The sequence below is a fragment of the Hippoglossus stenolepis genome, chromosome 21 (genome assembly GCF_022539355.2).
Source record: "Hippoglossus stenolepis isolate QCI-W04-F060 chromosome 21, HSTE1.2, whole genome shotgun sequence".
Classification (NCBI taxonomy): domain Eukaryota; kingdom Metazoa; phylum Chordata; class Actinopteri; order Pleuronectiformes; family Pleuronectidae; genus Hippoglossus; species Hippoglossus stenolepis.
The window spans coordinates 14,947,490-14,962,053 of NC_061503.1; the positions used below are offsets into that span (position 1 = coordinate 14,947,490).

General features: G+C 42.3%; 1 protein-coding gene across 8 annotated transcripts in view; it reads right to left on the reverse strand.

Annotated features, from left to right (window-relative positions):
• LOC118100961 (protocadherin-15) overlaps window positions 1-14,564 on the reverse strand; it is a 133,423-nt gene that overhangs the window by 19,035 nt on the left and 99,824 nt on the right. For all 8 annotated transcript variants that reach the window (XR_007032321.1, XR_007032320.1, XR_007032318.1 and 5 more), the window contains exons 28-35: window positions 14,399-14,539; window positions 10,865-10,992; window positions 7,431-7,661; window positions 7,035-7,123; window positions 5,232-5,408; window positions 4,744-4,962; window positions 3,748-3,756; window positions 2,220-2,330 (exon numbers count right to left, since the gene is read on the reverse strand). Coding sequence is in view for 4 of the 8 variants with exons in the window: in XM_035146520.2 (XP_035002411.2) it covers window positions 2,220-2,330; window positions 3,748-3,756; window positions 4,744-4,962; window positions 5,232-5,408; window positions 7,035-7,123; window positions 7,431-7,661; window positions 10,865-10,992; window positions 14,399-14,539 (1,105 nt within the window). In the remaining 4 variants the exon portion in view is untranslated. The remainder of the gene's footprint in view (window positions 1-2,219; window positions 2,331-3,747; window positions 3,757-4,743; window positions 4,963-5,231; window positions 5,409-7,034; window positions 7,124-7,430; window positions 7,662-10,864; window positions 10,993-14,398; window positions 14,540-14,564) is intronic.

Below are 14,564 nucleotides of genomic sequence, written 5' to 3' on the forward strand. Positions count from 1 at the left end.
GAATCAGTCCACTGAGCAGTTTGATAATAGACCTCAGTTATGAATGTGCAAACTTTTGCACTTTGCCAGGTTTTATACTCTTTGGGGATTATTTATTCCCCAACACTGCATTGATGCAGAACATACACACAGGAAACACCACACACACACCTGACACACACACACACACAGACACACACACACACTCCAACACACAATTTACCATGCTCTGCAGCTTATCAATAGAATTTATTATCGCCCAGGGGGGTCTTTATAAATTACTGGCCGCATTTATTTCAATTACCTCATATCCAAGTTCATTTCCGCACGCAGTTTGGGCTCCGTGCACACACACACTCACACAGTTAATAATCGCATGTTGTCGTTCGGAGATAGTTTCCACCATCTTGCATATGAATTGCTCTCATGTTAATGGGAGTGAGGAGGCATATCAAGGACAGACAGGAAACCGGTGATGCATGTAATGCTGATAAGAGTTCCCCCTCAACTTCCTCTTAACAGGAATTATATATGCGTAATCTGAATTGCCTCGAGTGAGTCTGTATGTGTGTCGTTGTGAAAACCTGCAGATAAAAGGTAACACTGTGCTTCTGCATGCAGACTTTTGTTTAATCAAACCGGTAGAATATGCAAAGGGGGTAATTCAAACACAATTTGCTAAGAAAATACACGGAAGCAGGGAAGCCACAGTGAAGACAATATGCCTAAGATTTAGAATAATTTGCAACTTTTTAAGGCAGCATAGAGATGAACAATAATGTCCTTCAGGATAGGAGGAGGTGGAGGACAGAATTATGATAAGTAAATGTAATTTCTCCATTATCCTTCAAAAGCTGCTTTATGTTGCCTCAGTCTTCTGGATAGGGTTCATGGCCTTATTGATTATAATGCTGGAATTTCCCCACCCATAAAAATCATGTTCTCGGGACGATACTTTGAAGGAAATGGTTGAAAGTTAGACGTGTGATTTAGTCGAGATTACGGTGATTACAGCTTTATTTGAAAGCCACCAATCTCGCAGTGCGCTGGAGAGACTGCACTCAGAGTGAATATTGTTCCGACCTTCATTCATCTTTTGCACGGCGGAGACATTGGTATGCGTTACGACTGACGAGGAACAATCTGAATGTCACTGAACTTTGTGAAAGTTACATTTCTGGGCTGATCTGGAGATTTTGATGCGAGGTTTGTTTGGTGTTGGTCTGATGTGGGGGTTACAAGGCTCTGCTTGATTAATCCAAGTCTGTGCCGTCCTTGCATAATGTCAGTTGCTTTGGCCACTGGAAGATGTGAAATGAAGGGAACGTGTCCAGACTATAAAAACGCTCTGAAGGAAACGTTGCCAAGGAGTGTGATGAATCAACAAGAGCTAAAGTCTAATCATTTATCAGCTTCACTCAATTTGCCTCAAGACTTAAACCGGGCAGTTTAATGCCAGGCTAATTGTGAGCGAGTCTTTAAACATGGTTGTTGAACAAATCTGTTGATGATGAGGATGTGAAAGACTGTTTCCACTTTCCCTCGAGAAAGTTTTGAGCGCACGGAAGTAATGAAATGAATTTCATCACAATCGAGTAAGAGGATGTGAAACCCTGTTGATTAGTCTGGGGTTTTCTTTTATGACCCCAGTGTTTGCACGGCTGCATTTTGGTTTAAACTCCCAACGTGGACATAACGTGATCAGTTTCATCGGCTTGTTGTGTTTGTGGGTTAAGACGAGTTTGAAGTAGATGGTTTGTTTCTGCAGGTTTAAAAAAAATCAATTCAAGACTTTTTAAGACATCTTAAGACCATAGTGAAAGAAACTAATCAAAAAGTTTCTCCCACGGCGACAAAAATGATCTAAAACAACAAACACCCTCATTTTAAAATGATGGTTAATATAAATAAGACCTACTTTAACATATTTAAGAGTTTTTAAGGCCTAAAATTCTGTTCATGAGATGTTTGACATTTCCTTCATTATGGAATAACGGTTCTGTTTTGTGATATGTTGACTCTGTAGGAATTTTTCCTACAGTTGTTTTTTTAGATGTTCCAGCTCTGTGGAACTAACTCAAGGATGCAGCTGTTATTTGCATGCGTTCCACAGTAGTAGTTGAAATGTAGGTAGATGTAATGGGACTAACTGCACGTGTGGACACCACAAAGCCTCCGGAGCAAGGAAAAGCCTCCGTGCTGGCACATCAGCGTAAATGCCACTTTCACACTTCACTTACATGGCGTTGTCACCCAGCTCCTCATACAGGTTGTTGGCAGTGCCTCCCCCAGGTTTGCCTGTTGGCAGCGCCATCTGGATTCGGGCTGTCTTGGCACACTCCGCCTGGCGTCTGGACACGGCGGAGAGAAAACACAGAGTTGGGTATGCAAAGTTAGAGTCACGTACAAACATTATAAAGTAGTGAAACCTTCACAGTACGGGCAGGAGGATTTAAAACTTCTACTTTATGTATATGTGTGTGTAGCCTGTAGACTACTGCAGTACTTTTATGGAAGTAGTCGGGCAAATACATTTTTGTACAGGCATTTATTGATTTGCAGTCCTCTCGAACGCTGGACGCACACATATGCGTACGCTTGATAGTGTGCGCACACCCGATGCTTGGTGCTGGCGCGATCATCAAAACGACAGCAATCACACTTCGTGCTCGGGACTCACAACAGAGACAGTTTTTTCTGCTAACGCACACGTGCAATAACATCCATGACCAGACGAACACACACCAGGTTCACCGGCTGCCTCTGCCGGGATTTGATTGTTTAGTTTCTGCACTTGGGTCTATGTTTAGATGTATTTGCCGCAGGAAAAGTGGAGCACCGCCTAACTTCGAGCAACACATGACGTCGCCCCATTCAAAGTGAATGAGCATTGTTTCAGTTGAAGCCTCCGTTGCATACGTGTGAGTCTTGAGAGGACAAGTTAACCTACACTTTGCCGACAGAGCCTCCCATAGCAGGGCCGTGCTGGTACAGTTCTCTTTCTGTGCGACACATGCACTCACATATTCACCGAAAATATGAGTGATGACACATTTCAAAATCTAGCCTTTGGTTGTATTTAATGAGGGGTTCCTGCGCTGCAACCCTGCTATAATACCCCTCTGAAATCAAAGCCCACAGATCTGATCATAACCTGAATCGACATCATCAGCCGTCTGAGGATGAGCTGCTCTTCTGTTCCCACTATTACGAAGCGAGCCTCGCGCTCATCACACTCCACCACGGTTTCTGACCCTCTTCACTGACGCCGCTCCCACTGATCTAAATGCAGATGTCACTTTAGTCGCAGCTCCCGCCGAGGCACATCTGAGAGGTCTTTGTGGCTGACGCTCCTGCCATCTGTGACCTGCGACTGAACCCCTCCTCTCAAAGTCACTTGGATCTGTTTCATTTGCCGTCTTCATACAGAATCATGTCGCGGAGCGTGACTGGATGTTAACAGCTTAATTGCACCGTGCGCCGCGTCTGTATGGAAGCATCTGCATTCGCTAGGTTTCTGCGCTAATTTATTCAGGTTTTTCTCTTTAATTCATCGCACGGCTGTCTACAAACACAACAACACACAAACACACGCTCGTTTACTGACTCCCTGTTCATAAGGATTCATTTCTTTGATTGTCTGCTCTCTGTTTCGCCGTCCTTCTCTAACTCATCTCTTTTATTGTACAGGGAAAGTCAACAGATTAATCACAATGAAAGGTGTTTAAAACAGTCACGGCATTAATATTGCAGCGTGGTAATACTCACTCTTTGAATCTGGTGGTGCACGATGGATGTAGCAGATGAGAGAGAAGAGAGAAATATTACTCATCATTTGAACCATAAATCACACGGTACATCTTGTTAGCCAGGTTCACTTGTTGCAATTTACAAAGTGGGACGACTGGTCTTCAATAGAGTCATTTAACAACAGCGAGTGCTGATTGTTTCACTGATGAATATCACACAGTTTATTTATTTATTTATCTCCATCCAGTAACATTCTCCCAAATGCACTGATCCAATTGAAATGTGTGCCTGTGCTTGTTTATGTGTGTTTGGGACATGTATGACATTAAAAGCCTTTCACAGCGCTTAGCTAAACAAACTATTAGGACTCAGGCGGCCATGATGAATCATCTGGGGAAGTCACTGGCCCGTGTGATAAAATGATAAATGGCGTTAAAGGACGTCCTGTGGGAGACACTGCTCGCTCCGTCTATTTGCCTGCATTCATCACTTATCTAGATGGCCCTTGAATTCAGTCATTAAATTCAGTCGCAGCGACTTGATCTGGAGCTGAAACGGTTTCACTTCCAGCGCATTTACATCGGCGGCCCAGAAATCACACAATAAACATTATAAGCGTCAGGATGTAAAAGTCTATCGCTGCGCCGCAGTGTTTGAAGTAGATTAAACAGCTGCCGACAGGGTTCACACAGTAATCCACTTCGCTGATGGGCTGCTGAGATTTGTTCAGGACTGACACAGACATTTTTTTGATTTCAGCCGTGGATCAATGCACATAATGGCACCGGGACGGCAGCGTATGTAGGACTGACTTCAAATAAACTACAGTTCATCCTAATGAGGAAACAATGGAGGTGTATGGCACAGAGGAAGAGGTTTGTAGGATAAGTTTGCTGTTTGTTTATATTGATAAAACGAGCCCCCCCAGAGGAACCAGTTAGCTTCTGCAGCCGTATTCATTCTAAGCTACTGATTCAACTGCCTAAAATGTAGAAACATATTATTCCTACTTACTGTCTGTAGGTGATGATCACGATCAATATCGCAGGGACACAACAGATGATGATAATCACTGCCAGAGCCAACAGCGCCCCCTCTGTGTAGCCTACGGTTTGCATAGCTTTCTTGACGCTGGTCACCACGTCCGGGGTTCGGATCTCCAGAATCCGTCCGCCGGGGGGGAGGAAGGGCTGGAACTCTTTGTTGATGTCCAAGAGTTTACCGTCGAGAAACCTGCGGAGGAGAGAAACCATTGTTCTAATTGTTCTAATCTACTTAAGCAGAAACTTTTCTTGCATGGATAAGCTGCCGGAGAGTCCGAGATGGATTTCGACAAAATAACTTGTGTAAATGGCAAAACTCCAAAACACTAATTGAAGCCAATTAATTAAGCATTACTTAATCGGGATATAATATCAGTTAGGCTCTGTGTCCTTTTATGATATAGAGCTGCTGGAGAGCGGCCATTTCACTTTTCATGGATTTGTTGGCCAAGTTCTTACTTGTAGAGCTCCTGTCTGGATACGGCTCGATTTGTCAGAGGGTCGATGGCATAAATCATGAGGTCTGACTTGGTGTAGTCCTCCTGCTCCATCCCATCACCATGGCGATTGGGCCCGATGGTTTCCACGACAACCTTTGCTCCTGGTATCTGATCCTGGACGTAGCGTTCCAAAATGCTGAGGATTCAAAATACAAGGATTTTGATTGATGGGATCAAGTTGTTTTAACCCTCACACCTAAAAATACACCTCTGTAGACAAAACTTAGACACACGTCATCCAGTGACACACAAAGACACACACACACACACGGTGACAATTCACACATACATTTTTTTCAGCCTGTCACCTCCGCACACTTGTGATGGGAAATATGGGTTTGTGTTCCCAGAGAAACACCTGCTCACAGTGGGAATGGCCCCACTACGGTGTTTGTGTTTGTGTGTGTGTGTGTGTGTGTGTGTGTGTGTGTGTGTGTGTGTGTGTGTAGGAGAGACAGAAGGAGTGAGGCAGAGAGAAAAGATGGTGAGCGCTGTTATACATTCTCATGACTTTACACTGTGTGTGTGAGGCAAAGAAAGCAGGAGCCTGACGTAGCTGCACTGTTTGTGTCTGTTGGTGCAGAAAGGTCCCACTGGTGTTCCGCATGACACAAATCTCATACGTTGAATAATGTATTTTATGTTTAATATTTATACCATGTGTTCTTCCAAATGAATGAAAATGCATCCGGCAGACGGTGGAGGGAGATAACTTCATTCAAACAAATGCGGGGCGAGTTCGACTCCCAGCCGGTCGGACCGTTTGCTGCGCGTCATTCCCCCAAATTCTCCCCAAAGTCTGCAACAATCTGAGTCTCACAGGACAGATTCCGATTGTTTCCCATTCAGGCTGCCACCGAGGTGCTGATGAGGTTATTTTCTGAGGACTCCAGCCACAAATATTATCAGCATAACGTGACATGTTTCAAATGTTGTGAGTTGCTTTCAGGAGACTGAACTATTGGGATTAAAATCAACACATTTGGCTTCAAAAACACTCCTGAGAAAACACTATGTCCTCGTACTCTTATACAAGGACATGCACATACATCTGTATTGGGTTCGATCACATTGGCTGGGCTGTCTGCATGATATTTTACTCTGCGTGTGACTCTGCGGCCACAGTTTGCTTTGTAACTGTAATGGTCTGATGCCCGTCCGTGTTCAAGTCCCAGTGTGGGTTCATTATGATAAAGTATTATCTTTAAATGCAGCACGGCAACCACAGTTCTTCTCATGGAGACACACATTAGCTTAATCAATATGGAGGAATCATACACTAGTATAACTGTATATTGTAAAGTGGATTTAAATAAAGCATTTCAATGCGACTGTTAATGTAAGGGACACCTGTTCTAATCATAGGTTCTAATACACAACTGTGACTCTTTCAGATCTATTACTGGTGTTTTAGTCTTTCATGTGTTTCTCATCTCCTGTATGTGGATCCACTGTTTAACTACAATATTCAAGGTATTATTTAATATTTCCATATAAATAGAGCATTTTTTTAAGGTAAGTGGGCAGCTGTCACAGCAACACATTTAATACAAGCAGAGGTTCGGTGGTTTTTAACAGATGTGATCAACAATTATGTGCTATTTTTATGGTGCGTGCCCATTAAACAACAGCATCTATAAAGAAATGATTCCAGGTTTGAATCTTATCACTTAAGATGTATGTAGTAGAGGCAGTCTAATGCCACAGGTGACTTATTCAATGCGTGATATTTAAAAAGAGGTCACTTCGTTATGTGTCTTACCTGAGCAGCTTGTTCTTGTTTTTCTCCACGTAGGTGGGAGGGACGTTTGATACGACCACCTGCATGTCCAGCTGGTTCACGACTGACACCTACGGAACAGAAACAAACACCCAGATAAAGCTGTAAACAAACAGGATGTGCATTTCACTATTTGCAGGTTAACAGATATGATTTCCAGTCGAATCGTGCTTCAAGCTTGTGCCAATTTAAATTTACTTTCCCAGTCACGTCTTAATCTACTTCAAGGACAATCTGATGGCAACATAAATCCTACTGGAATGAAGTCAAATCATCTCAACCTCATATATTTTAAGGAAAATGCCTAATATAAAAAAATTAAGAAATTACTGTCAACCTGCCAACATTTTTTTAAAAATTATATATACATCTACACACCACTATCTCTGCCTTGGTGCTGTGTCCTTGTCCATAGTTGTCCGTAGCGACCACCTCAAACTTAAAATACGACCTCCTCATGTTGCGGTACATGATTGCCGTCTTCACCACGCCGCTGTACGGCTCGATGACAAATCCGTCTTTACTTTTTTTGGTGTCTTTACCAGGCTGAGGTGGGATGATCAGCCGGTAAATCATTGAACTGTAGTTACCAGTGTCTTGGTCCAGAGCCTGGAAAAACAAGGGGAATAAGACTCACTGCAGCGTATCATTATCATAATCATCATCATAACAACCGCCGCAAGAAATCAGCATCATCATCACAACATCATTATCATAACATCATCAAGAAATCCCATCATCATGCAAAGCAATGTAATGGAGTCATTGTTGTCATAATCACGATGATTGATTCTTTGATTTCTGACGATAATCAGCCTCTCGCCTCCCGATCATCATCATCACAGCTTTGATTCCATGTGTTTGAGCAGCTGATCGATAGAGGCCACTGCCACGCACTCTATATCGATCAGTTACACACCGATATCCCATACGTCTTGTATTTCTCACTCTCTAAAAGCCACATAACACTGTGGGCTTTTCAGGTTTTTCATTTTTTTGTTTTGTGGGGAAATCTGCTTTCCGAGACTCCCGCAGCTTGAGTCGTTTCATGTAGTACTCTGAACCAGCAGTAGGGGGTAAAGTGGTGCTTTGAGCTAACAAGTGGAGTCTCTCCCACATTTCAACACGCATGCAAACGTCATGTTCACATCCACACACACACACACACACACACACACACACTCGGATAGATGTTGATTTACTGCTGAGTCTTATTAAGCGGGGAGTAGAGATGACAGATTCATCGTTCAGATGCCCACCACATCAACGCTAATATGACAGGAAGACAGGGCAAAGAATAAGGAAATAGAAGCGAGGAAGAAAAGATGAAATAAAGGAAATAAGGAGGCATACATGTAGAAAGAGGAGAGACTAAAAGAGGAAGGGAGGACAGAGGGAGGAAAAGAGGAACAGAGCTATTTTATTGTTTTTGCAGTGGTGCTTGGCACAGTTTGGATAATGCCTCAGCGACACATCAATATCTGCAGTAATAAATATCAACCACCTGTTTCAGCTGCTGCAGAACAGGTGCAGAGAACAGACCTGGATGTTTTTCTATCGCAGCGAGCGTGGAGCCGTGTTTAGAATCCATGCGCACGTGGATATGCACCAATATACAATCAGTGAGTATGGAAACAAAAAAACCACTGAGTTTTGATTTGAGTTCACAGCTGTAGAAATAAAACAAAATAATAATTCAAGACTGCATGAATAAATAAATAAAACACTCATTACTTAGCAGGACTCTAATTGTCACTCTACAGTCATAATAGTAAAATAAAGTATAAAACAATCAAGTATAACTTTCCATTGCAATATTCAAATATATACTATTCAACAACACATCACGTCAAGCTATTAGAAACAAGCGTTTATCTCCAATATCCAATGAGGAAACTGTTAAAATATGAAGAATCCTAAACTGAGTTTGGTGGATTTGTTACAGCGGCAGCTCGTCTGGCACAGGAAGCCGGGGATCATGGGTAATATCCACCGTTCAGTAGTGGTACAGTTATGTGAGAGGAACGACACAGTCAGAGCTTCGATTGAGAGATTTTCTCTACATGAAAACCACTTTATCCCCGAGACATTGATCCGAAACAAAATAAATCACCGCCTGTGGCTGTAGAGGGCGCTGTTGCTCAGTCACATAATGTTGCTTGAGATTATTACATAATTTGATTTGCCGCAGTTCAACCGTTAACCCTGAGATCACCACGAGGAAGCTGTTGCTGTGATAACTTCATGATGATCCTCTCTGCCGCAGTCGGATGTCGTTTCATCCGATAAATATTCAAACTCACGAGTGTATTATTTTAACTTGACTTCCTGAATAGTAGATCATCTGTTCATCTCTAGCAACACGCCCACACCGATGTAGCCCCTTTGAATTTTTGTCTCTATATTCTACTTTTCTAATTCAATTTTCATGCTGTTTCTGGGTTGAACGCCCACTACAAGGAAGGCTGGAAGGTTGGAATCAGTAATTAAGAAAGTGGAAGGAAAAGGCTGGAGACGGAGAGAAGAGCAAATCCAATACGTCCACATTTGCATCGGTTGTGGTGGAGAGAAGTGAAACGTCTTGAGACTAAATGTGACACAAATGTATTTAGAGAAAGAAGAAAATCATTGGAGGTAATGAGAAGGTTCGCTAATGGGAGATGCATCTGCAGTCCGATGATTATCTGTATTCCGGGATATAAAGAGGGGACAAAGAGACGGATGGAGTCCTGCCCATGCACATGGAAACAAAGCAACACACACAGATAGTCCAGTGCACACACACAAACACACACACACCCGAGACAATGCACATACTCCAGACAGACTGACTGATGAAAGACTTGAGTGAAAACACTTCTCAAACTTCCTTCCCTATGTTTCGTCCTCTCACTCTTTCGTCCGGATGTTAACGAGCATGTTGTCAGTATCAGTCCATCCCCCCCCCCCCCACCAATGAATCATGAATGTCTTTCCGAGCCTTCTTCTGTTTGTCTCACAGCAGGACTCCAGTCATCTTTATCTAACCATCCATCCTCCCCCTCTCTTCCCTCCAGCCTTCTCCCTGTGGTCATTGCAGGCACTTGCAGGCTATTAGTTTTCTGTGTCAGTCTGTTTAAGTATTTAAAGAGGTTCAATGACCAGAGCAAGTTACAGTAAACACACACACACACACACACACACACACACAAACAGTCCCTATGCAAAGACACCACCTCAGAGGACGAAGAATTTGAGTCTCTTCTGTACTTGAGAAGCTCGAACCTCAAGTGTGAGGCGTCCTTGTTGTGCGCTCCCCCTCATCCTCTCGTCTTTGTCTCTCTCACTGTGCATGATCTAATGAAGCAGGAATATCTAAGAATTTTCTTAAGAAGTGCGATAAAATATTAAAGCACACACCATTCTGCCCGCGACCATGCCCCGATCTCTTGTGGCATCGCGGCTCATTAAAACGTCTCGTTGCTTCTCACATGGCGGCTGAAAGCGATACGCTCTGTGACCCATTTTGAGTCCTGAAAGGCATTTTAATAATACGAGAGGAGTCGCACACGTTGTTTACAGTGATGTGAAATTCGAGCAAAGTTAGGTAGAAAGACAGGAAACAAAGAGATTAACTCTGTTTAAAATAAGCGACACAAATCCAAGCGCAATAATGGACTTCAGCGTCTTTTGTGACCAAATTATAATAGTTTAGTGTCACACTCACAACAAGAAAATGATTTTAAGCCGTAGCTTAACAGGTGACAAATGAAACTTAGGTGGTTGGTTGGTTTGTGTGTGTGTCTGTGTGTGTATCTGCTTTGTATTTGTACCTGGACTTGTAAGACTGAGGTGAAGGTTTTGGCATCTTCTGCAACGCCTCCGATGTAAAGAGATGTGGTGAAAACTGGTGGGTGGTCGTTCTCATCCTGGATGTCAATCATCACCTTCGCTGTGTTGGCTGGGACACACACGCACACACACACACACAATTGAAAACATTTGCATTTGGTATCACAAAGAAGAATAGATGATCTTCTCTGCAGCACATACAGTATTTGCTAGTAAACACAGAGTGTAGAGCTGCTGGATAAACTGCATAGAAGTTATATTGCAGTAGAAAAAAAAAGCTTCAGAGATGATAAAATGCAAGAGATGAATTAGCATGGACAAACAGTCACGTGTGTGGAGCACCGGTAACAAAGGCAAACCACAGAATCATCCAACTACAAAGCTGCAGCTCAGAACCTGCGGCACACGGCACGACGGCACACATGGCAAGAGAAGCACCAGCAGTTAATGAAATCTATGAAGCCATATTAAAAGGGTTGCACGCACAGTAGCCAATACTGTCTTTGCTCGATCTAAATTGATGCTGATGTTTTCTAGAAGTTGGTCAGGTTGCCAAGTGTAAAACTGGTCCGACAAAGATCGAACAGCCTCTGCTTGTGAATAATCTGCAGCCGAATCTATAACCCATGACCACGAGGGGACCTGTGGCACTTTGAGAAAAACAAGATGAGCAATTCTCCAAGGAAAACATTGTTAGACTTTGAGGGGAAAAAACTTCTTTGGATATTATTTATTAAGAATTGGAAGGTTAATCTTATCTGCTTTATCAGGACCGTGTGGGTGCAGTTTAATCAGATTTGATGAATAGTTTTGGTAAAACCTGCAGATCCTGACATTATAATTTAAATGTTCCTAGATCCTGATTGGCTCACACAAAGTATGCGACCTCACACATTCCCAGCAAAGCCGCACCCACTTGAAACCAGCAAGAGAACCACGGATGAAAAAAAACAAATTCAGAAATTTATGATGCGAGATAAAAACAACTGTTCTGACTTGATTATGATAAAATGAATTACTGTGTTCATGTAAGACGTCGAAGTGGGGAGCTGATAAACAGAACTATAAAAGTTTACATGCTGATCAAAAAGGTGGGTTGTCACAGTGAGTAATGACTGAAGACTTGTTTGTTTCGCTCACAGCGTGAAAATGAGCCTCATGAAAATAATGTCCTGTTGAATGTTTGAGGAAGATGCCAGATTAAAATGTCACTGGTCATAAATATTGACAATATTGCTGTCAACAGATCGACTGCCCTTTCCAAGTTGAGCCCTCAAAAACTAACGTCTAGGCCAAGATTTATGTCCAAATGTTGCCTCAGTTGGACTGTAGCGTTTTGAATTGGACCACTGACTGTGAGACAGATGGACGACGTGACAGCTGCACAAGAGTGAAGCCAAATCATCTAGATTGCCCCTAGTGGCTGTCTGCAGTATAGGTCATAAACCCCCTCCTCTTTCATGTTAGTGAATGGGACATGGACCAAAATAAAAAGTCTAAGTAAACTGTAATTTTAAGATCATCTCACTGATGTTCAAGTTTTCAGATAAGTTCTGTGATAATTAGTCATTTGATGCAAAAAAAAAGGGCGGAAATGGTCAATTCGATTGTTTTTGTTACAACAGGAGAAAGTGGAGCCATAGAAGCCGCAAAGCAACAATCTACAGCAAAATGTAATTACTCCTGTAATTAAAACTTGTTTATCTTATTCAGAATAAGACAAAGCGCTGCTCAAATGAGCCTCTGTCATTCATCTGCACTGACTGCAACTGGGAGTGACTCCCACTCCCACTCTTTATCTGGCCAATAACAGAGTTTTGAATCACAGCGACAGGGAAACTGTGACACAATAAAGAAAAAGGATCACATGTCGAGAAAGAAAGAACAAATCCCCGGATTGTGAACCGCTCAAGTTTTTACTCCGAGACAAACAAATGGAAAACAAAAACACCATTGGCACGTAAAGAGAAAAATACAAACAAACAAGCAGATGCAGACGTTAATCTGCTTATCTACAGCAGCCATCCCAGAGACACCATACCGAAATGTCTGTTTACAATTCCAACCTTCACTTGAGTTAGAAACTGGATTAACACATTGTTCGAATCCTATTGATTTGCTGCCTGATTAAAATGCATACCAAATAGAATTGAGGGAGATTTGCTAATCACTACAATGATTTGCAGTTTTAATCCCTACAGAATGTTTCAATTCAAATGGCTTGGATGAAATGAGAGCAGCATATTGTAAAACACTGTAATTAAAGAAGAAAGGAGAAACCCGGGAAGCCGAGCATCAGTTAAGAAGAATGCTGAAATGTTTTGAATGGAAGAAAGAGCAAACAGAGAGGAAGAGGAGCAGTGGAAAGAAGAGGCGGGAAGAGAGAAAGAAGAAAAAGAGTTGAGACTAATTAGAGACATTTTCACTTTGGATATAATAACAATTAAAAGTGTGAACAAATTCATTTTTGGATTAAGTGAAACTGGGATAGAAATGTTAGACAAGAAAGATTGATTCACACAAAGGAAGAAAACAAAAAACAAAATGAAAGACTCATGAGTTTATCACAGGTTCAGTTTAAAAGTAAAAGAAACATGAATAACTACCTACAATGACTGAAATCATTACATGTGGGAAAACATGTATTTAACACAATTTTTTGTTTGGTCCATGTCCTGTCTGCTAACATGGAGGAGGTTCCTACTAGGTATATACTCTCGATATCCACCAGGGGGTGATCCAGGTGATTTTGCCTCATTTTTGGGAGCTGTCATGTCATCTGTCTTTATTTCTGCAGTGGTATGGAACAATCTAATAATGTATATATTATATAAGGATATAATCAGTCACAGGGGAACAAATTCTATTCAACTTACTCTTTGTACATATTTTTATGAAGCACATTTCAGTAGTTACTTAAGTAGTTGAAAAGTTGTTACTTTTAATTAGGTTTTTGGCATCAATGTATCGGTACTGACATATTTGCAAAACGACAATGCATCTGAGACGCATCTTTTCAAGTGAAGAAAGGCAAAGAGCTTAAAACAAAAACATGTGGCCTACAGGTTTTAAAAGAGCAAGGAGAGAGGAGAGAGAGGAGTCGCTGTTTGAAAGGTAACAACAGCCAAGGTCAAATATAACGTATCCTCCAAGACATTAAACTGAAAAGACAAGAAACACTTTCAGAGAACTTGTATAAGGTAAAAGTAGAGAGAGAGAGAGAGAGAGAGAGAGAGAGAGAGAGAGAGAGAGAGAGAGAGAGAGAGAGAGAGAGAGAGAGAATGAAAATGAGAGTGTGAGTGACAGAGCGTGCAGAGAAAGAGGAAGCCTGAGGCAATATTATCCTAATATCACGTAGTGGGTAGTGCACTGTTGTTTTTCTAATCCGTCAGTGTGTGTGTGTGTGTGTGTAAATAGAGCGGAGAAAGATCAGTGATATCTGCGGTGACGCAACCCCGATGCCAGTCGTGGCATCTTAGAGGAGGAGAGTTCAAACACGACGGGCGCTCACTTACTCTTCGATGGGACTCGGAGGTTGGAGGACACCACCCTCATGGAGTTGGCCTCTACCCTCAGAACGTAGCTGGAATTGGCCTCGTAGTCCAGAGGCTTGGCAGTGGAAATCACTCCCGTTGTTTCGTTTAATGCGAACACCCCTGCAGAGCCCGGGAGACGGAGCGG